The sequence below is a fragment of the Diorhabda carinulata genome, chromosome 11 (genome assembly GCF_026250575.1).
Source record: "Diorhabda carinulata isolate Delta chromosome 11, icDioCari1.1, whole genome shotgun sequence".
Lineage (NCBI taxonomy): Eukaryota > Metazoa > Arthropoda > Insecta > Coleoptera > Chrysomelidae > Diorhabda > Diorhabda carinulata.
In genome coordinates this window covers 9,045,731-9,068,816 of record NC_079470.1, presented here as the reverse complement: position 1 = coordinate 9,068,816, position 23,086 = coordinate 9,045,731, and the positions used below count along the sequence as shown (strand labels likewise).

Below are 23,086 nucleotides of genomic sequence, written 5' to 3'. Positions count from 1 at the left end.
GTGCATGATGTAGCAATTCAAATTTTAATTTATTAATTTCGGCTATTGCAATCATGGATGTGTGAGCTGGTGCATTATCTTGATAAACAACACTTTCTTCTTAGCCAAATGTGACCGTTTTGCTCGATTTTTTCGCTCAAACGTTGCAATAAGTTCGCACAATACTCGCCGTTGTTAGTTTTTCCTTTTTCAAGATAGTAAATGAAAATTATCGCACGGATTGAACGGTATTTGAAGCCGGTTCTGTTTTTCCGTCCATTGTTTCCGTCCAAATTTTCAGTTAATATGCGATGTACCGCACTATGTCTACTAGCTCGCGTACTTTCAGTCGACGATCACCAATTTTCTTCAAAATTTCTGGAGTCATCACCTCATTTGGTCGACCACTGCGATGCTGGTCTTCGCAGGTCGTACAGTCTCGTTTAAACTCTGCTACTCAATATTTTACTGTTGAAAACTACGGATCAATCTCAACCAGATTAGAATCTAGTTCAGCTTTTATATTGGACGATCTAACGCCTTTCAAATAAAAGTATTGTATCACATAACAATGAGCAATTTTTTCCATGTTTACAAATTAACTGAAAACGTTCACTATTGATGGCTGCTAAACAAATACTAAACAACATGGCGTCTTCAAATTTCAAACATATGCTCTATAGATTGTGTTCTTTCTACACAGTGGTATTTTTCAAGCAATTAGCGCCATCTCTAGGTCAGGCCAGGTACTTTTGGGACCATCCTCGTACAAAACCAATGATTGTGCCTGTAATTACAATTTAAAATCGTATCAACCACGCGGGGTTATTAGCGAGCAATTGAGGTTTGATACGAGTACATTCCATCGTTAAATCTAGATTTGACTACTTGCAGTTTGCAGTCTTTCAGGTAGTTTATAAGTTTCTTTGGGTCTTCTTGAACTAGCTTCTCTAGTGAATTTGGTAGTTGATTAATTTTTGTTGTAATATTTTAAGCTGTCGATTAAGAGGTGTTTCACTATTAATTCACTGTTGCACATTTCGCACGAGTTAAAGATTTTACTTTTGAGAATCTATTTTTAAAAAACTTTATTGTTAAAAAAAAAGACAATTTACAATTTTTCAAGTGAATGATCTTAATTAATTTCACGATTGAATTAACAAGATTCATTGAATTAACCAGATTCATCATTCATATTTATACAAAATGCTGACAGTTGTTAACGTAATTTAATCTTTATGCATTTTACTTTTTAGAATGTTCTGGATTTTTCTTTACATATCTCACGTTGGATTGTGATTTTCCGCTAATAGGTAGCCTTATTCCCTTCAACTTACTTGTATATTGTTGGAGTTATAGTCGTGATAATTTTAAACGATTTCGTAAAGTTCGTGTTGGTTCTGATTTACTTTTCCTTCCCATTTTTCTTGGATTCTCTTTTTAAAAAATGCTTTGAAATCGGTATTCAACATTTAAATCTGAATTTAATTTATGGAAAGTTTAAATTGTAAGATATTTGAATAAATAATAGTATTTTTCTTTTCCATAAATATTAATTGTCGATTTATCTATTATAAATATAAAAGAAACTCTTGCCTGTTATGATCCAAGTTTTTATCAAAGAATTAATTTGCTGCAGTAGTTTTTTTGTCGCGAAATTATTTATACATTTTATTTTAAGGGTGAGCGGTGTTGGAGCACTACAGAATTCTGCAGGTGTCCCGCTTTGATACGAAAAAAATGTTCATGTTAGTATAAAACGTATGAAATTCGTTTAACAAGTAACCAAACTATTAATGAGTTCAAGCAATTCATTCGTGTTGGGAGGTTATCTTAAACTAATAAACTCTCGTTTATTTAAACAAAAAGTTAATAATTATGTTGTTTTTATAAATGCTAGTCATGTTAGAGAAGATATATTTTATATTATTACTTTTTGTTATAATAACCAAATGCGTTAAAACTGAAATATTAGATGATTGTAATTTAGCTACAGATTTGATAAAAGAAATACAATCCTACAGACCTACCGTGAACAGAATCATAGATTCCGTCACAAAGGGGAAACACAAAGGAAAAGTTTATAATGAATTGGTTGATTTTGTGGATAAATTTGGTGCCAGAGTATCGGGAACGAAGAATTTGGAGGATTCTATTGATTATCTAATTGAATTAATGAAAAACAATGGTATAAATAATATTCGGGGAGAGAATGTGACTGTACCGCATTGGATAAGGTTAGTAATAACTATTAAATTTTATTCGAAACATTACTTTTTACGTTTCCGTTTTCAATAATCTAGTATTTTATATCAGTTTTGCTTTTGTTTTCTTCCTTCTTATACCAATTTTATTTTCTATTTCCTTTTCTTTTTCCCTCATTCGTTATTTGTTTCTTATTAATATTTTTCTTTTCCATATTCTCAACTTTAATTGTCCTTTCCCTCAATTAATTTTTATATTTTATATTTCAAACAGTTTTTGCTACAAATGTGGAAATAATTTCATAATAACACTTCTCATTTCATGCTGAATCACGACCACACACGGTCCGGCATTTGTTCGGATCCGGACAAAGTAGCTTACTTTTTGCTGATGAAAATGGGAGGAGTAGCAGGTGATCCCGTCTCTAGGATAGATAGAATAATGAAAAGGATTTGCTCGTAACGCCATCAGTTTCAAGATAAAGGCCGTCGAAGAAAAAGAATTACACATTTTGCCGCAACTACTGATATTATTTTGAAATTTTATAAGAATTTGTTTTTGAAGCTGATACATCCAATAAATTTGTTTTTATATGTCTCTCATAGAGGGCGTTAGTTACAAGTAGTATTGAACTTTTTCAATATTTGATTTATCAAGCAAAATTTCAAGTGAACTTAACATCATTCAATTTAACACCAAAAAGGTATTCTTGGTAAAACTCGATACTGTTTACTGTTTTCGGAATATTTTGATTATTAATTATTATTAATTAGTGAATGTGAATTATGTGAATTGAAAATTTTTTGTTGTATGTATAAGACCCCATCGATAAAGCGGATATATTGAAAAAAATTGGGACCGAAGGCTTCGTTTCTTGCAACGTTTCACAAAAATCCAGTCTAATCAGTATAGGATCTTGTTTTTCAAAGTTAAATAAGTATGGGCACTGAACTATTGGAGGCCGTACTATGAAATAAACAACAATTAGATGATCGTTGATTTAACTTTGAATTTTACACGGTAATAGCATTTCCTCTGGGCTTGCTATGGAAAACTGTCATTCATTGATAGTTATGACGTTGAGGCAAGAATAATTACATTTGTGAAACCTTGTTATTCGTTAAATTAGATATTTTTAATCAAAATGTAATCAAATTTTGAATATACTGATATGTTATTAATCTTAGACGAGTGTTTAGGAAACTCTAGTGCAGCTGTTTTGCAGAAAAGTTTCCTCGAAGAAACTTACCAAGTAAAAATACATTTAGAGCCATTGAACCACGTTGTCGAGAAACTGGGAATGTGAGACCTAAATAAATAAATTCTGGCAGGCCAAGAACAATAATTTAGTTGATAAAAATCCAACAGTTAGCGTAAGTCTTCAAGTACTTGGAGGATACTAGAAGAGCAATAGCTACATCCTTATCATTACAGGCAAGTACAAGAGCTCCAGCCGGACGATGTACCGATTAGAGTGGATTTTTATCAAACATTACAAGAAAGGACAGCCCAAAGACAGATAAGAACATCCAAATTTTTTAAAATGTATGTTTAACTCCCATAAGGCATAAAAGGGTATCTCATTACCAACACCCATTTAAAGTTAATGTTTGGGTAGCAACTTAAGGTAACAAATTAATAGGTTATCACATTCTACCTGGAAACTTAAATGGTGATATGTACCTGGATTTTTAAGTAATCACTGGAAACTTAGATATTAGAAGATTTAATGCTAAACGAGCGAAGATTTCTAGATTGGAGCTACACCGCACTTTGATAGAAGGTATCGTAATTGGTTGAGTAACCATTTCACGAGTCGGTAGATTGGTAGAGATGCAGAAACTCCGATTTATTATTTCATTTCTGTTCAAAATTATTAATACTTTTTTCAATGTCATACAAAACACAAATATGAACCCGGCTACCTTGTCACTCTATTGTGGGTTTAAAATATGTTTTGGTTTTCACAAAACATTGCAAATAGATGACTGGGTCAAAACAATCGAAAATATATAAATTTTTTCAAATTTGAAAATTCTAAAGGTACCCAGGTACCCCAAAAGGTTAAGCACAAAAACCAAGCTTGGTCTACTAGTTTGTAAATATTAATTTTCAGTATAATTTCTCTCCAACATTTTCCTGTTGCGGATGTGAATATATGTTATTTTGTATCCTTTGTATACCTTTTGGAGAGGTAGCTGAATTAATCACACAATTAATTTTAAAATTTAATTTTTAAAGAGGAGAAGAATATGCACAATTGCTAGAACCGCGAAGAACAAAAATTGGCGTTTTGGGTTTAGGTTCGACAGTTCCAACCCCTCCAGAAGGATTGCAAGCTGAGGTTTTAGTTGTAAGATCTTTTGAAGAATTGAATCAACCAAATGTTTCCGCTGCGGTTAGAGGTAAACAAATTTTCAATATTTGTTATTTTTAAATGATTGCCACTGAAATTTGCCTGCTATTCTATTTGGAGTACAACAATATTTGTATTTTTCTATTTAATAACAATGCATTGACTTTTTTATGTTGAACAATTAGCTTTCTAAAAATGAACAATGTTTTAATAAACACAGAATAGTAGACTAATTTTGTTTTTAATAATTTATTATGAAAAAACTTTTTTAAATAAGAGAAAGAAACTTTGTAGTGTCTCTGATATAGAAAAGATTTTTCTGTAGCAAGGGTTGTAGTGGATTGTAGGAAGGTTTTTTTTTGGTGTGGAATAGCTTCATAGTTGTATATTTTTCCAAGTAAGTGCAGGTATAGCTGCGGGTGAACGGGTTCACCAGGTATCAGGATAACCACATAAAACCTACAACACTGAAGGTCGGTAAGGTGGGGTTTGGGAATATGCTTCACCCAAAGTACGAACTTTCGTCCCTAATAGCAGGGACGAAAGTGATACCTCGGACATCATGACGCGCAGGGTCGAAAATTCAACTTTTGGTCCTTGTAGTGTAATGTGCGCGCACAGAAAGTAAATGTAAAACTGTCGTCCCGAGGTGAAAGAATGTACGAAGGTATGAAGAAAAATTGTGTACACTACACGGGCCAAAGCTGAAATATCGATCATGACGAGGCGTTCTCCCTAAAGTATTTAGTGGAAATTTCGTGGTAGAAGTCCTTCGTTCATGAGATTTGGTATGTTTGGCTTGGGTTTTCTGCACCAATCCGAGAATTTCTTCGTAGAAGGTGATTTAATGCCTTTTAAAGTAATTTTATTATCTTGTCCAATGAGAAGTTAATGCCTGTATACGACATTATACATGGAGATACTGCGACTGATATTATATATAATTTCAGGTAAAATAGTGGTATTCAACTATCAATTTGAGCGTTATGGTAAATCTGTGCAGTACAGAAGTTCAGGAGCAGCAGAAGCATCAAAGCATGGAGCAGTTGCGGTTCTTGTCAAATCTGTGGCACCATTTTCTATGTACACGCTTCATACTGGGTATCAAAGGCATCAAACGGGTGTCAAAAAAATACCAGCTGCATCCATTACTATCGAAGATGCAAATATGTTTCAAAGATATCAGGTAAATATGAACTTTTATCGACAATTAAATAAATTTGTTTTTTCTTTCCATATTTCAGATTTTGGATTACCAATTTTTGATATAATTCAATTGATATCTTTCAGGATAGGGGACAAAAAATAATATTGAAATTAAATATAAATTCTGAAACTCTACCAGATGCAATATCAAGGAATGTTATAGCAGAAATAAGGGGATCTCAAAAGCCGAATAAAATTGTTGTCGTTTCGGGTCATTCTGACAGTTGGGATGTTGGTGTTGGAGCTATGGATGACGGTGGTGGTGCCTTTATTTCTTGGTATTCGCTTGCATTACTTAATGATCTTGGATTGAAGCCAAAGAGAACCATCAGGTAAAACGATGAGGTCACTATTCGCATACGTCGTCACCTTAAATGTCTTCATAAAATGATAATTCAAATATTCTTCATTTACTAGGTTAATTCTATGGGCGGCTGAAGAACCAGGTTTTATAGGAGCACAAGCTTACGATAAGGTGCATAAAAATGAACTGAGTGACTTTACTTTTGTTATGGAGGCTGATGAAGGAACTTTCACTCCCTTGGGGATAGAATATACTGCTGGTAAAAAAGGAGGCTGTGTATTAAAAGAAATTGTCAAGTAAGTGGTGTTCAGAATACGAAAATATTTATGAATTTTGTCTCTATTCAATTATACAAAAGAACCGTTATATTATCGCTCCACCTTTTCCGAGGTCGACCGACACTTCTCCTCCCGGCCGGCGATTTGTCTCTTGCGATCTTTACTACCCTATCATATGTCATTCTGCTTATTTGGTTGTTCCATTCTTTTTTTCTATTCAATAACCACTCGTTAATCTTCTCCACGTTACAATGTTGTTCTAATGTAGTCGCTATTTACTCGATCTCTCAGTGTGTTCCCCCTGATTCTCCTCAGTATTCTGATCTCAGCTGTTTCCAGCATTCTTTGTGTTTTGGACGTGTCCTGTCGCGTTTCTGCTGTGTATGTCATTATTGGTCTTATAATAACTTTTTTGTTATAGGGAACGTGGCAATGAAACACCAAAGTAGACTAACTTTAATATATTTTCCGAGCTTTCGAATACTTATGTATTCATCATCTGGGAAATAATTAATTGAGATTTGTGGTGGCTTTAAGTTGTATAAATTCTTGTAAAAATTTTAAATTTGTGAGATTTAAAATTCAATATTCAAAGTGACGTTGATAGAAATATTGATGAATACATAAGTATTCGAAAGCTCGGAAATATTCAGTGACTGAAGGTAAACATAATTATTGCTATTATTGTAATGATTTCAGGTTATTAGCACCCATAAATGCTACTAAAGTTCAATATTCGAATTCAGTCGGATCAGATATCGCTATGTGGGCTCAAAAAATACCAATAGCGGGATTATTAAACGATAATAGACATTATTTTTGGTACCACCATTCAGCGGCAGATACTATTGACATTTTAGATTCTGATACTCTTGATAAAGCTACTGCGGTTTGGGCTGTTGTAGCATACGTAGTAGCAGATTTACGTGATGAGTTTCCTAGAGAATTTGAAGATATTTCGAAGCTGACTAGTGTTAGTTTATTAAATAAATTAAAGGATGCTCAGCAAAAACATAATTGAGGCTAGGAAATTCGTATGGTGCATTAAATAGTTTCAAGTAGTTCTCATTGTTAAAACTTTATTTTTTTATTTGTTTCAAGGTAACAATTTTTTAATATTTGATTATGGTAAATTTGGTGTTTGTTATTAGTTGACATTACCAATAAAAAATTGTTTTCTATGACATCATATCATGAATACATTTCTTTATTTCTTATTCCTTAGACCCTTTTATATGTTTTTGTAGCTAACTTGTCTTGATTTTTAGCCTCTTCTAGTTGAAAATTACATCTTAAAATATGTATCCATTTCGGTCTTTATCAAAAAATATATTTTGCTAATAGTTTCAGAAGAAACCTTAAATAAAGACAATTTAGCAACAAAAATAATTCTTAAATTTAGTTAAACATTTAAAAAATATATAATACTACCATTCAAATATTTATATGAGAGTGTTTTCATCTTGCGGTTCAAATACCATCACTAATGACTGATGAGAAGAAGACTTTTCGTTGGGACCTAGTAGTGCAGCCTTTTCGCCATTTTCGTTAAGGCTACAATCCGGAGATGAGTTGTCCATTACGAAAAAATTATTCGTTGTTGTAGCACTACTTGTGGACGGTAAACTGTGAACATCTGGAGAAGCTAAAGGAGGAAAAGCCTTCGGCGAAGATTCCAGAGTTTCTTTGAGGTGTATCACTGGATAAGATTCTCTGGAAAGTCAGGTCTATACAGAACATAAGTTTAATCAAGGCTTATGTGTTTTTGATTTATAAGTATTGATAAAACGTGCCTCTTACTATTATTTTGAAGCTTTATATTAAAATTAACAGAAAATATTTAGTAATTCATTTCGAAGACGTTTTTACTTAGTATCAAGTCTACAGACGTAGACTTAAAGTAACGTAAAGTAACTTTTTTCACTTGTAGGAATTGCCGTCCTACTCGTGTTTTACTTTACTCACTTGTTGCATAAATTACTATTGTATGACGCTAATTGTAAGAGAGACACTAGCAAACAGAAATTCACAAAAACATATTTTCTTACTAAGTAACTATCGTCGTCGTGATCTGGCCAATTAATGGTTTGTTTTTTTTATATATTCAAAAGTTTTGTATGATTGTCCCTAGGTTACCGATTGTAAAATTTTTAATATTTTTTTCTGTAACCAAATGGTTGGCGGATATTAAGGCCTATAAAATTTTACTATAGGCCTTATCATACTTCTATTTTTTTAAACTGCTATATAAGTAGGAACGTGTTTTTAAAATATTTGTTGGTATGTAGTATGTACGTAGTTATAAATTTTCAATTTATTTATAATTGTTTTCGGTGCTTACGGTCACGATGCCTCCCAAACGGGCATTGTGGTCAGAAGACGATCTGACCGCAGCTGTTAAAGCAGTACAAATAGAAACTTTGAGTACGTATAAGGCTGCAGAGAGATATAAGGTTCCTAGAAGAGCAATCAAAAATCATCTGGCAGTTTAAAGGAAATTTTGGGACTTAAACCTATATTAAATGATGAAGAGAAAGCTCAACTTGTGCAAAGGATAATCCGGTATTTTGAAATGGGCTTGCCTGCGACACCAAGAATATTGCGTCGATTGGTGTATAAATATTGTGAGCAAAATAATATTAAACACAATTTTAATGGTGAGGGTAAACGCTCAAGCAAAGATTGGTTCAAAGCGTTCATGAAATATCCGAAAGAAAAGCTCAATTCATGAACCCAGCTATAGCCCAGAAGCTAAATAGATTTATTGTTGATGGCCATTTTAAAAAACTGAGAGACATCTACGATAAATTTGACTTTTATGTTCATCCCGAGATTAATTATCGAGGTACTCCAATCATAAAAGGTCTATTTGATAAATATAATCAAATAAATAGTAAAGAAGGGAAAGGTATCAAAAGAAAGAAAAATAAACAAGACGAAGACGATATTAAAACAGGTAGAAAAGAAAAAACGAAGTTTAAAAAGACTTTAAATCGTATGAAAACTGAAATCGTCAAAGGTAAATCACAAAAACAAATGAGTTGGTAGTGCAAAGAAGATAGAATGGACGATGGAATGAGGTAATGCTCCAGATGCTTCAAGTTGTACCACGAAGAGTGTGTCGGTTTGACTGCAGAAGATACTGATGACTTTCAATGTCCTGACGGATGCGAATAAAGGTAATTTGTAGTAATTTAAGTACATGGCTGATTAATAATATAACTTATTTCCCCTAGCTAGGCCTTAATACCCTAAGGTACCTTAAGCTTGATAAATTTTATGCATTACTTTATCATAACTCTGTATATTTGAACATTCGGATTATCCCTTTTGATTCTAACTTTATGAAAAACTCATCATCTTTTTTCAAATTTGAACTCTAATATTATTAAATTCAATAGATTTAGCTATAACAAATTATTTTAACCTGTATCCCGATGTGCTAGAAGTCTGCGAAATTGCCGAGTCTTCATCCCAAGATCCATCTGTCATTTTACTCCTTGTAGCAATTCTTAATCGATGAGAATCTGATAATGGTTCGAATCGTTGATTTTGTACCAGTTCGGACTTTTGGCCGATTGGGGGTTGTGGCGGTGTAGGAAATTGGCAACTATCTTGGGAAGACTGTGCCGTATCGGGAGGAGAAACAGGAGGTGACACTGAGTCTTGATGTTGAGGACTTATAGTTGACTCTGTTTCTAGTTTTGATTGGATAATCTAAAATTTTTTTAAATAAGTCGTGTTATGTTATTCTCAGGTAGTAAACATAAGGCATGCGAATGTGTTTAATGCAATGATCCAAAATAAAAGCAGATATTGGAACACTAGTTATTTTCTAAAGGAAATCAATTTACTTCGGCTTGTCGATTTTTCTTGCTTTTTCGGAGACGAAACGTTTTTCTGCTTTGCGGCTTAATTCTTTGTAATCTCGATTTATTCGGATATATTTCTCCCGAACTATCCTCTGTTGGACTGCCAGGGCTAAGAGGAGTTGTTGATGTTTCACCTAGGAGCAAATGACACAAAAATAAACGGAAAGCTCATTATATAATATTCACCAACATTCAAGAAAAAAAACTAGAATCTTAATTCCTAGATTCGAACTAAACGAATCTTTTACATCAAACAGTTAAAAGACACGTCTAGATGAGAAGAGAATTATTTACATGTCTTTGGACAAGGTACCTGTGGAAAATAAAGTCCGGAGGATGATGAAGTTTACCTTTGAAAATCGCGCTAAAATTCTTGTATCTCGGTTGAAACTTTACTGACACATGCATAAGAGCGGTTGGTACTAGTGTAGAGGTAGTGTAGAGGTAAGGAGAACCACAGAATATAACAAAAAGAAGGTGAACTTGTATTCAAATTTTGGCAACACAAATTTAGTTCTGCCACCTATCAATCGTGACACTAGTGTAATAAAAATGTGTGATTCCTGTCAATGTCAATATGTCAATCGTCATCAATTTCTGAATTCCCGCCTCATTTCCATCAGATATTTTTGTGAGTCTTTGAACAATCATTTGCTGTTTACAGATCGACACTTTTTCAACTTTTCTGCCTTAAGATATCCTCCTACCTACCTCTACCTTCCATAGTAAGGAATATCATGTTTAGAACTGAGATATGGAAGGGAGAATAAGCGTGAGCATGCACGAAAGTCCCGCTTTTAAATTGCTGCTGCACCGTCGCATTTTCATATTTATAGTTGTAATATTTTTTGTTTCATCTTAAATATCTTCGCTTTAATCCACTTGTAAGCAAAGCTACTAGCAAAAAAGCTAACTCTATAAAAATCCAAATTGTTGTATTAAATAATATTCCATAATTTGTGATTTAGTTTTTGTGAGAATTATATTTAGTTATATTTATAATTGACTCATAGAACATTTTGAATAAAAATCATGGTTTACCTGAAGAATGTCTAAATTCTACAGAAGATACGAAACGAAGTTTATGTGCCTTGTGAAGTAGAAGGGATTCTGATTTGGGAATAGGGACACCATGATCATCACTGACTGAAGATCTTTGAGAGGAACGATCTGAAACATTTACATGCACACATATCTACATAAACAATAGATTCATACTGAACAGACTATTTACAATACACCAACACTCACAATTACAATGTTTGACGTACTTTTCGATGAGCAACAGCTTAGTTTACTTCATTATACTTAGTTACCTCGCGTCAGACATTGTAATTGTGAGTGTTGGTGTAGTGGTAGTCTAAACAGTGTGTTCAGTATAAATAACACCAACGGTACCAAAAATTCCAAATTAACAATAGGTACATGCTAAAAAATCTAATGCATTTTTATGGTTATTAGTAACATACAGTTTAATTAAGAGAGCACAGAATGTATTGAAACTTTTTGGTGTGATCTGATAACTAAAATATCTTCAGAAAAACCATTTTAATCAAAGTTTCTATTAATTTTTGAGCTGAAATACCAAAGGGAAAGTTTCATACCAAAAATCTTGTTATTCGCAATTGTAAGTAGGGTCAATCAAATTAAGAAAAAATTAGCAACTGTACATGTTACACACTCTGCAAACAAATTTCATGATATGCTCAAGGATATTTTGTAACAAGGATATATGCGTAATTCAAAATGTACAATGTTTAATTGAGTTAAAATGGTGCTCACCCGGTTGAGCACTAGGAGTCGACTGTCCATTAGCATTTGGCTCTTGACCTTCACTTATATGTGAACTTTGGACTGGAGTAGATGTGTGACTGGTACTAGATGATTCTGAAAATAAATGACTATTTTTTCATACTGTACTGTAAAGTAAAGCTTAGCATTTTGAAGTGTGAAAGGAAAGTGAAATTGCTACTAAACGTAAACCTTAAATCTAAAAGACAAACTGGAAAAATTAAAACGTTTGGATAGCATGGAAAGTGTTATAAAACTAGCCAAAGAGTTGAACGTTGGAAAAACCACAATATCTGACTGAAAAATAATGTGCTAGGCTTCAGCAAATTTGGACAGTCTCTTGAAAATCGGCAAAAAGTGTCCCATTCATACATTGAAGAACTTACTGCGGCGAGATGAAGACAGCCTTTCCACCACCAAAAGTGACCCCTTTACTACAGCCAATGGACCAAGGAGATTTGCATGTGCTGGAGTTGAAATACCGAAAACGATTTTTGAAATCTTTAATTGAAGATGATACCACCATCCCTTTGGTATTCAAAAACCAAACGTAAAGAATGTTGTTTATTGGGCAGCTGAGTTTTGGGAAAATGTTACAGTTTGAGCAATAAGAAAATCTTGGAATAAACTATGGAATCTTTGGAATTTGAAGAACAGTCTACAAAAATGACACCGTTAACCTGATTCCATTGCTCCAGGTTGTGAGGATGCAGTTGAAGCAGACGTGAATGAATGGATGGCGGAAGATAGCGCGAAGACTTTGATAGATAATGACATCATCGCCGAGGTGACGCATGAGCAGGTTCAGTGCGACGAAGAGGAGAAGAGCGGCGATGAGCAACGGGGCGCGAAGGGAGAGGAGAAAATCTCGTACCATGAGGAAGCAGCTGCGCTTGACCTCTTCGCTACTTGGCTACTGGTTTGATTTACTAGAACACCACCCTTATTCACCAGATTTGGATCCGTCCGACTATCATCTCTTTCTTCAACTGAAAAAAAGTTTAAGAGGTCGTAAATTTTGTTCTAACGAGGAGGTAATAAAAGATGTGGAGGTCTGGTTTGCACAGCAAGAAGAAACATTTTTTTTTGAAAGGTCTAGAGACGTTGCAGGTTCGATATAATAAATGTATCCAATCAAGAGGAGAATATGTTGAGTTATGAAATATTTTGACATCAAAATTTTTTTTGGTTGTATAGTAGGCTAATAATTTTTCAATCTGGAACATGTTCGAATTAAGTCAACGTTCGGATTGCCCGAGTTCGGACTAACGGAACTCAAGTGTATTTTTGTTGCCAGAATCATTTTAATGTAACTAAGATTTAAATTTAACTTATTTTATAATTTTATAGTAATTAAGTTTATTATGCTTTTAATTTTCAACATGATTATATAATAATGTAAGAAATTAACCTATAAAAGGTTTATTTACCTTAGAAAAATGTTTTATTTATGCGTAACTAATAAATACAAACTGTATTATAACAGTACACGCTACGTTTCCGGCAACGATAACCTCGTTATCGTCAAGCAGACAACTGCTGAATGTTTTTATTAAACTTATGACGTCACAACTGGAAACCAATGAGAATCGTTTTCTTATGTAGTTAAACATTTGAAATTTTCACGATTTTCAATTAAATATCACATTTTGCTTTCTGACAATATTTCATATCAAGAACTTATAAAACAAACAAGAAAATACATACTTATTAAAAAATTCAGATCCCTTTTGTAAGAGTAGAGATTCTCAATCTTTGATATTAGTAACTAAATAGTTCGGGATTATTACAGAAAAATACAGAAATATCTTGGAGCAAACTTGAGGTGCTATCCAACTTTTTTATACTAATAATTTTATGACTAGTTACCTTTTAAATGGGATTGTATTACATCATGAGATGGAGCAGATTTAGATGCATGAAGACCTTCACCAGTAAAAAGCCCGATTAAAGAATGCCTTTGATTTCTCATGGGTTGTATTTCTGTCGTAATCTGACACGTCGGCGTTGTATCTTTCTTTGGTTCCGAAGTAGATTCAGTTGCTACAAAAAATAAATTTTAACAAGAGAATAGACAACATCAATATTTACCCTACATTCATCTAATTCCTCTTTTAATAATTTCATTTCTTGTGCTAGCTCCATTAATAAAGCACCTCTGCCTTTAGGCAGCGGTAAACCGATACTTCTCATCTTATTTCTTATTTTTGTATGCATGTTCCGTTCAAAATCAGAAATTGGCGGCTGTGCTAACTAAAATACAAATACAAAGTATGATCTAGATGCCGTAATAATCACTATGAGAGTAAAAAACGAAATCCATAGACAAAAATTGTTTGTTGCAATTTCTTCTAGCATTTATCATTTTAGGACATATAACTTTACACTATTGGCAACATTCTCGAAGACGTCGTTTGTTTACTTAAGGGTTTGAAGTTTTTTGGACACATTAAAATGTAAGAAACGCTATTACAAACATTACCTTTTGGAATATGAAAGGTTGCATTAGTATATAAAGAACCGTCCTGTGAGTAACAACGAAATCTAAGAAATCCCACACAAATGTAGCAGCTTCATTTCTTTTGCCAAGCTCTCTCATTGTTCTTCCGATCCTTGACCATTCGCTCATTAGCTCACCTTCGAAGCATATGGCCATTATTTTGAGAGCTGAAAATCATAATAAAATTTAAAATTTTAACGAAAAACATTCTGTGATATTTTTTTTTTATTTCTATTGAGTGGAGATTCTGTATTGACAGTTTAGGACCTACTAAGACAGCGCACTCGGCCTCAAAGAGATCGTCTGAGCGGTTGGGGTGATTTTGGGCGAGTCAGTGAATAGAACTATGCTCTTTTGATGGGTAAAACGGTTCCAAATAACTAATTCACTTTTTTGACAGCTACTTTTTCTTCCACTTTAGTTTAATCAGTTTCTGCCCCTCATTTGGCTTGTGTGTCTTTTTTTCTTATTCTTACGTGATTTTTAGTACCTAGACCCTTTGCCCCTTTGCCCCGGACCATTTTATAAATCTCTTGAAATATGCTGGAGATCCATAACGGCATGCAGGTTGAGTGGCACCTGGAAGTACAGGATCACCAAATTCCAATGAGCATTCCCATCGAAATCAAACTTATTATTATAAATGAATCTAGAATAGTTCGCTTCGTGCATCCTTCACTATCGAGGCCGTTTAACCGATCTGTAAACTCCACTCCTGGGCAGGAAGGAACCTTTAGGCAAGCATTGAAAACCTGCCCGGGGTGGCTCTGTCAAAGCTAAGCGGCCTATTCATCGCCCAGCTCTATAGAGGAAATAAACCATAACCCACTCGAAAATGTTCCTTCCTCAATAAAATTAATGCAATGAGCTTCTGTCTCTCCTTCTCTCTATTGATACGTGTCTGTAGAGAAAGTTGAAAGGGTCGAAACTCGAGTATCAAAATGGATCGCATCTGATGTTAACCCCAGCAGACGTACAGACATACCCTTCGAGTATTTCTACCGATCTACTGTAATTGAGCCTTACACGTTAAGGGAATAAGAATATTATTGACATACCTAAAAATGCTACTTGATATAATGAAGTATTTATTTTAGCAGACGTTTTGGTGTCTCTAGTGCCTGTAAAGGTTAAACTTCCCGTTCTATTTTCAGCTGTTGGCTTAACATTCGTCCCAGATGGACCTACATTTTTAGTATTTGGAGGACTCATAGCGTGAAGTACTAAAGTCAATGCGAAACTAATATCTTGTTGATTCATTTGACCAACATCTGAAAATTAATAATCATGTAAATTCTATTGTTTCAGTATGTGGGTACCTTGCCTTTTCTTCCCGATCCAACTCGAAGACAAAGAGGCATTATTAGATTTATAATCATACTTTCGGTTTTATCTTGTGTTGGAAATACCGAACTGCCACCGCAAACTTGTTCAAGTGTACACGAATCCTTAAAAGAAATGCGGATTATGATACTAACGAATGTGAAATATACATTATTACGAATTCATATTGTTTAAAACAGATTCTAATTATATAAAATCCATGAAAAACAAATTGGTCACAAAATAGATACAAATCCACACTTATGGTGTGGAAAAATAATTAACTTTGTTATTTCAAATAGATCACCCTGTATATTTTTCGCTTTTCAAAATACTTAAGAAATACCTATTATTTTTCATCTAATGTTCCCTATACCTACGAGGATATATTGCAAAAATTCTTAGCCTACTATAGAACCAAACAAAATTTCAATATCAAAATATTTTATTACTCAACATATTCTCCTATTTATTGGATACATTCTAGACCTTTAAAAAAAAATGTTTCTTCTTGCTCTGCAAACCAGAACCCACAGCTTTTATTACCTCCTCGTTGGAGAAAAATTTACGACCTTTTAAACTTTTTTTCAGTTGAGGAAAGAGATGATAGTCGGACGGAGTCAAATCTGGTGAGTAAGGGAGGTGTTCTGGTAATTCAAATCCTAAATCACGAATTTTTTGAATGATAACATGAGATTTGTGTGCAGGGGCGTTGACCTGCAGAAACAAAATAACTTTGCATAGCTTTCCGCGTCTTTTATCTTTAATTTTTTTGCCGCAGAGTGGTCAGTAATGTCGAATAGTAATCTCCTGTTATTGTTCTACCCTTATTAAAAAAATCAATCATGATTACTTCATGGCAATTCCAAAAAACTGAAGCAAGAACTTTCCCAGCAGATTTTTTGACACGAAACTTCTTGGAGCACCAGAGTGTCGCCATTCCATCGATTGATGTTTTGTTTCTGGATCGTAAAAATGTACACAAGTCTCATCCATAGTAACAATTCGTTTTAAAGCAGTCTACACCGTTTTCAAATCGAGCACAGATCGAACGCGATTCTTCTACCCTTGTACGCTTTTGATCAACATTCAAACACATGGGGATCCATTTTGCAGTAATTTTTCTCATGACCTAATTGACGTGAACTATATGATGAACGCGTTCGTATGAAATATTCAGTGCAGTTAGTCCAATTCGACGGTCTGATAAAATCATGTCATGAACTGCATCGATATTTTCGGGAACCGACATAGAAACTGACCTTCCCGATCGGCCAACATCTTCAAAGGAAAATTTAGCGGCTATATTAACAGACTAAAAAGTCGAAATGGGTTCAAAATAGTTGAAGTAAAAGCAGCGTAAGAAATAATTAATGTCATATAGTTTAGCTAGATAACCATTTGGAAGCAATATTCATTAAATTAGTACATATTTATGATGAGAATGAACTAATTTTGAAAAAAAAAAATACCTGTGTATTTTGAATTTGTAAGGCGATCAAACGTACTACCATAGAACAAAAATGCGCTGGCGGAGCCTGGCTCATTAGGGCAGCTGTTGCTCCGGAAACTCCTTCTTGAGTGCCACTGTCACTTACAATTAAACTCTGAAATATTTCCATTATTAACAAAGTGTACAAAGAACAAAATTACACTGACATTATATATTTTGTGATATATTAGGACGAAACATCAATTTCGGAACACTTTTTCGGAGAACAATCAAAATTGGTGATAACATTAATTAACACGGTTTTTATACCCAAGCTGAAAATTATCAATTATTTATTATTTCTTTAATTTCATATTTCTTAGACCTTTTGATGTGTTTACGTTTAGAAATGTTCTTGATTCTTCTATTTCAAAATTAGTTTTTCTTAAATAATTTTTCATGGTTGCCAGACATCCCGGATTTCAAAGGACAGTCCCGCGTCCCGCAACAAAGTGAAACGGGACGTTATTTGTCCCGTATTTTACTTTCACGAGTGACAAACTTAAATGAAAATTTACATAAAATGTTCTATGAAACATTGTATTATCCCGCAACAAAGAACATTAGTGCCTACATTATAAAGACTTTTTGTTAATGTTAATCATCAAAATGAGATAATTGGTTCTATTTACCACCAACGAGCCGGAGCTTCACCGCATTTTGCACGTACAGTTAGAAAATATTTAAACAAGATTTTTCTCAATAGGTGGATTGGAAGACGTGGAATGATCTAATGGCCGTTTAGATCCCCCGATTTGACTCCTCTCGATTACTTCTTATGTAGTTACTTAAAATCTAAAGTATATTTTAATAGACCAGATAATATTGCTGATTTAAAAGTTGAGGTAACGGAAGAAATTAACAAAATAACCCCCGAGGGCGTACAAAATGCTGTACGAGAATTCCAAAATCGCTTCGGTTATTGTCAAGAAATCAATGGTAGTCATTTTGAACATTTAATTTTATTGTTAAATACATTGAAAAATAGATTCCATCATGAAATTATGGAATATTATTATCTTTATTATCTTCATTCTACCTAAAGTTTTGTGATAGAGACATTATCAAAATTTTACATCTTAAAAATTTATTTTCCTAGTTACAATTGCACCAAATTTAAAAAAAACTTTATATTGCTGAACAACAACAAGCTGCCACACGACCTCCTTTCTTATTTAAAATTTTCGAGAGGGTATAAATAATATTATACATTTTATAAATGTTTGGAAAATAACGATAAATTTTTATCTTTATAAGAAACCTTGAAATACAAAAAATATTCATTTCTTTTAGCAAGGAATTTTCTAGAAAATCTTTTGGGTTTGCAAGAAAATGTTGTGGAAATTTTATAAATTCAATCCAAATTCAATTTCGTAGGGCCTCCAAAAAATTATTTACTTTGAAATATTCTAGTGAGTTTGGTTTGCAAATTGCATAAAAGATATTAACACAGTTCTGCTCAATATAACTCCTGATATTTTACAAAAATATCGATGTACCAATGGTAACTAGTAATAAGTCGTTGAAAGTTTTTATACTTTTTTTAGAGCGCATATTCTAACTCTAAATGCTCTGAAGGTGTGAATTTACCTCCAAGTAATATCGTAGAATACTACAAACAATTAGAAATACTCTTTGTTGAAAATTTTAATAAATTAAGTTGTCACGGATATGTCGGAGCAAAATTTGAATAGTTTTCAAATCGCAATATAAAACTCTTTGCTAGTTTGGAACAACCTGTATTCGTTCCAACCGTCACAGCTCTGGAGCAACCTGATAACTGCCATCGTCGGGTCGTGTTAGCACGCTTTTGTAAGCCTAAATCAATCATTCCGACGAGAGTGCCTCTTCTCGTCTTGTTTATATTCGGTGGTAAGAATTAGAAACATTCTTTGTAGAAGAACAGAAAACCGGCATCGAACCGGATAATTTTTGAAAAAGATTTTCGATTATTTTGAAATCAATAAAAGCAACCTAGGGAATATAGAGATAGAATACAAGATCGTTTTGATGTTAGCTGTTTTAGATACTTATCAGTTTCTCAGTAAGTAACAGTCTATGTAATTGTATGGTCCTAGAAATCACTATAAAAAGGCTAAAAAAGGATTGTCAAAAACCTCTTTTCAGTAGCTATAGCTGATTAGACAAGTATCTTTTCCAATATTAATAACATATACAATGTATTTAAAAAACTACTTCATGAAAACAAGAAGTTGCGATACAATAGCAAGATTTTTGCAATTTTGTTGTGTGGCTGTCAATTATCACAACAACTGTCAAAATTGTAAATATATTCTATGAAAATATCGTTTACCTGACAGGTACTGATAAGCGCTCTAATTTGAGACCAGTGGATGATGTATGGATACTTGACCATTGTATCATAAATACCCTTGAGAAGTCCAGCAGCTGCATCCCAATCAGTGTTTCTCTAAAAAACAAAAAAATTCAGCAGGTAGTGTAGTTATGAATTGTTGTAAAACATCAGACTATTATGTGAAAAATTTTGATTATTTTTGGACACTTACGCGTATAGAAGGCTTCTTAGATATTTTTTGAAAAACTTTATCCAATCTTCTTAGTATCGTTACCAGCGCTGGTCTCATTGCATCATTAGACCAATCCGTGGATGGTAATATGTATGTCATATAATGCTGTAATCCTCTACAACCCATTGATTCTGGATCGTATGGTGAAACTTTCAATAATGTATGAGCTATATCAGCTAAACGCTAAACAAAATACGATATTTCCATATTATTCTTCTATAGTATACTAAATTATATTATTAATTTTCAATTATAAGTATCGATAACCTAATAATTCATCTTCTATTTAGTAACCAGTACATTACGATTTCGAATCTTATTTATTTAACTCTGTTTGCTTGTTTGAAAACAATTAGCTTTGTGTTCTATGATATAGGATTATTAGATTCTATAGAAAATGTAATGACAACATTATTAATTCCAGCCATAGTTATACTTGCTTGATAGTGAAAATATAGGAAGGTTAATTACGAGGTTTTTTAGCACATATGGTCATTCTGGATCACCGAAATTTGTACGAGATAATGTAGTAACCCTGCTCTATCTACATACATTCTGAGCGCTATCATTAGCTATATGTTCTATATAATGTTAGTGATTATCCTCATAAAAATGGAGAATTGAAATTACCCTCAAAATGGTCTGTCCAATGGAATGATTTGTAAGTGGTAAGCATTTTATTTTCTCGTGCATTTTTATAGATTCGAATCGCACATAATATCCATTACTTTAGATAACAGTTCTCAGCCCAATGCAGCTAGAGTCTACAGTCTACAAGTCCGGTCAGTTTTTACTCATATTAATCTGTATGTAAATGCCATTTGGTTGGTATATCAACAGAATGTATTAGACATGAAAAACTAGTGCTTTTTTTGTTCACCGCCTTCTATTTTGTGAAAAAAATACAGAAAAATAATCTTTAATCTATGAAAAACTAACTAAATTATTAGATACTGATGATGAATCGACTATGATTCGGGAACAAAGCGACAGTATTTACAGAAGAAGCATTCTGAATTTTATTCAATACTGCTACAAACTAGTTCACGAAATGGGTCCCTAATACGGCTCTGCTCGGCTAGAATTGAATTTTAAATTTCGGCGAAGGCGCAAATTTTTTATACATTTCAGAATTTGTTTGATAGCAAGCGGTTTATTTGCATTGCTTCTTTTTAATAATTTCTAGGTATGTTTATTTATTTAATTGTTTTGTTTATTTATGTTCTAGAGGTTTGGCGAATTCTTTGGGGATATTCTTTATACATATATAAGTTGTGTGGCGCAGTTTAGTTCAATCTATAATAAAAAGTCATGGTGGATGAATGAAACGAATTATCAAAGTGACCGAAGAATTCCTAAAGATGAAGTATTAAAAAGATTTCGTGACGCAGTTTTGGACGAGATTTTTCACATTGTTATGTGGCTACCTGAGACTTTTGGTTCTTTCCCAGATTAAAAATGACACATGTCACAAAAGGTTGAAACTAATCTAACGAAAGCACTAAAAGTAATTGCGAAAATTGATTGCGTCGAAAAATTGAAATACCACAAAGAGCTCAATAATTTTTGGATAAACCTCGTACGTTAAGTTTTTGAAGTTTTGCTAGCCGATGTATTTCAAGTGACAGAATTCTTAAAACATTTGGAGAATAAAAAAAGTGCAGTAGACAACAAGAATATGGTTGTTACGACACAAGTATGGCGAGAAGAAAATATCACTAAAAATTGTAACAAGGCCTTAATCATACTAATCCACAAAAAAAGATTTTAACTCGTACGAAATTTCGAATGGTGTTGTGGGATGAGAACTAAAACTGTCAAGTGTTTTTTGTCTCCTTGAATCCTCAACCCACAACACCATTCGAAATTTCATACTAGATCTCAAGGAAAATTGAAAACAACTACCGGGAATAGCATTTTCAGATGTAACATACAATTTATGATCATATCTAGAAACCGTAGTTTATACGAAGAGAAAGTAAATTTAAGTATTGGGGCATATGGTTTCCTGAATAGTGAATATCATACAAACAAGCGTTTAGTTATTTCAAACTGGTAACAATTTGTTCTATACCAACATAAACTGGAAACAATCCTTTATAATAACCAATGTTTTTTGTCAGTTTAATTGTTTTGCTAGAACCAATTATCTAGTAATTTGGAATGCGTAATGAGAAGTTCACAAAAACCTACCACATGTGATTTGATATCCAACAGCTCCACAACTTTTCCATCACTGTTATTTTTCTTATTTAAATCTTGTAGTCTTGTCGCGGCTCTGCATACGAACTCTCCGACTAATGATAATAAAACGTCTCTCGGTCTCCTGTATTCCGCCCTTAGTACTTCCGAATCTTCGACATCGTGTTCGTACATACTTTTAGCTCTAGAATGCTCGCTCATAAACTTCGAATGTGAATCATCCTCGAAGTCGAAACCTGGCGAATAAGGTCCGCGGCTGTAGTTCCTTTGACTGGACCCTTTGTGTTCGGGACTTGATCGATATGGACCGTTGTAGCTCCTTGAAAAATGTCTTTTATTTTTATTATTAGAAATTCACTTGGTATGAGTTCAGTTTTTGTTTTGGAAAAATTCGAAAACTATTATTTATATAAATATTCTGACATCAAAAATACAAGCTGAAAAAAAAATTATTTTGTTCTCGTATTCTTCCAAATAGACAGAGGGACCGGAAAGGAATGTCTCAAATACAATTCGAATGAATTAATTTGTAGCAAGTTATTATTTCATCAGGTCATCTAGGATTGGACTTCCGCGTTGCTCTCGAATTGCAATGCAATGCCTCTTTCAAGCCAATACCCAGAGTCGCGTGTAAACTTTCCAGGCTGAAATTTTGCGGTAACCGAGCCGTTCAAGAATTATTTGTTCGATACTATCTATGTTGATGCTCAATGCGTCGGTCTTCCAACATGAGCGCCGCGCAAGTGGCTAATTTGTCACTACTTCTATGCCTTTCCAGAAAGAGTAACAACTTCCATACACTTATCCTCCGATTTCTTAAGTAAATCTTGTTAAATTTACACCCTTCTCGCTAGAAGTACGTCTAATGTATTTTATACACATCGAAAATGTTTTTGGTTGCGTTACTAATTTACGAAGCACAAAAGTACACAATGCCGAATATGCTCTGATATTTGGCTGGCTATTCCACTGCAAATTGCAAAAAAGTCTGGTATTCAATTATTTTTTCACTTTCTTATCTATAAGATC

The 23,086-nt window shown here is 33.5% G+C and overlaps 2 protein-coding genes across 2 annotated transcripts in view; one reads left to right on the top strand and one right to left on the bottom strand.

The window, feature by feature from the left end:
* Nucleotides 1–1,822: 1,822 nt before the first annotated feature.
* Nucleotides 1,823–7,525, top strand: LOC130899255 (carboxypeptidase Q-like). Its single transcript, XM_057809041.1, has 6 exons — nucleotides 1,823–2,216; nucleotides 4,426–4,589; nucleotides 5,491–5,726; nucleotides 5,831–6,078; nucleotides 6,164–6,346; nucleotides 7,028–7,525. Exons 1-6 carry the CDS (start codon nucleotides 1,873–1,875, stop codon nucleotides 7,347–7,349), a joined length of 1,497 nt encoding a protein of 498 aa, XP_057665024.1. The 5' UTR covers nucleotides 1,823–1,872; the 3' UTR covers nucleotides 7,350–7,525.
* Nucleotides 7,391–23,086, bottom strand: part of LOC130899254 (protein unc-80 homolog) — a 54,761-nt gene continuing 39,065 nt past the window's right edge. Inside the window, exons 45-58 of the mRNA XM_057809040.1 lie at nucleotides 22,049–22,376; nucleotides 19,835–20,038; nucleotides 19,621–19,737; nucleotides 17,287–17,421; nucleotides 15,816–15,939; nucleotides 15,550–15,762; nucleotides 14,474–14,658; nucleotides 14,088–14,244; nucleotides 13,861–14,034; nucleotides 11,983–12,087; nucleotides 11,242–11,370; nucleotides 10,183–10,334; nucleotides 9,756–10,045; nucleotides 7,391–8,041 (exon numbers count right to left, since the gene is read on the bottom strand). Coding sequence (XP_057665023.1) covers nucleotides 7,771–8,041; nucleotides 9,756–10,045; nucleotides 10,183–10,334; nucleotides 11,242–11,370; nucleotides 11,983–12,087; nucleotides 13,861–14,034; nucleotides 14,088–14,244; nucleotides 14,474–14,658; nucleotides 15,550–15,762; nucleotides 15,816–15,939; nucleotides 17,287–17,421; nucleotides 19,621–19,737; nucleotides 19,835–20,038; nucleotides 22,049–22,376 — 2,584 coding nt within the window. The 3' untranslated portion in view covers nucleotides 7,391–7,770. The remainder of the gene's footprint in view (nucleotides 8,042–9,755; nucleotides 10,046–10,182; nucleotides 10,335–11,241; nucleotides 11,371–11,982; nucleotides 12,088–13,860; nucleotides 14,035–14,087; nucleotides 14,245–14,473; nucleotides 14,659–15,549; nucleotides 15,763–15,815; nucleotides 15,940–17,286; nucleotides 17,422–19,620; nucleotides 19,738–19,834; nucleotides 20,039–22,048; nucleotides 22,377–23,086) is intronic.

What these genes read in the sequence shown, in the direction of transcription:
- LOC130899255 (XM_057809041.1), top strand. Translation starts at nt 1,873, where the DNA reads ATGCTAGTCATGTTAGAGAAGATATATTTTATATTATTACTTTTTGTT. An exon ending in ATATGTTTCAAAGATATCAG is followed by an intron (nt 5,727 to 5,830) that starts GTAAATATGAAC and finishes GATATCTTTCAG; the next exon opens with GATAGGGGACAAAAAATAAT. An exon ending in AAGCCAAAGAGAACCATCAG is followed by an intron (nt 6,079 to 6,163) that starts GTAAAACGATGA and finishes TTCATTTACTAG; the next exon opens with GTTAATTCTATGGGCGGCTG.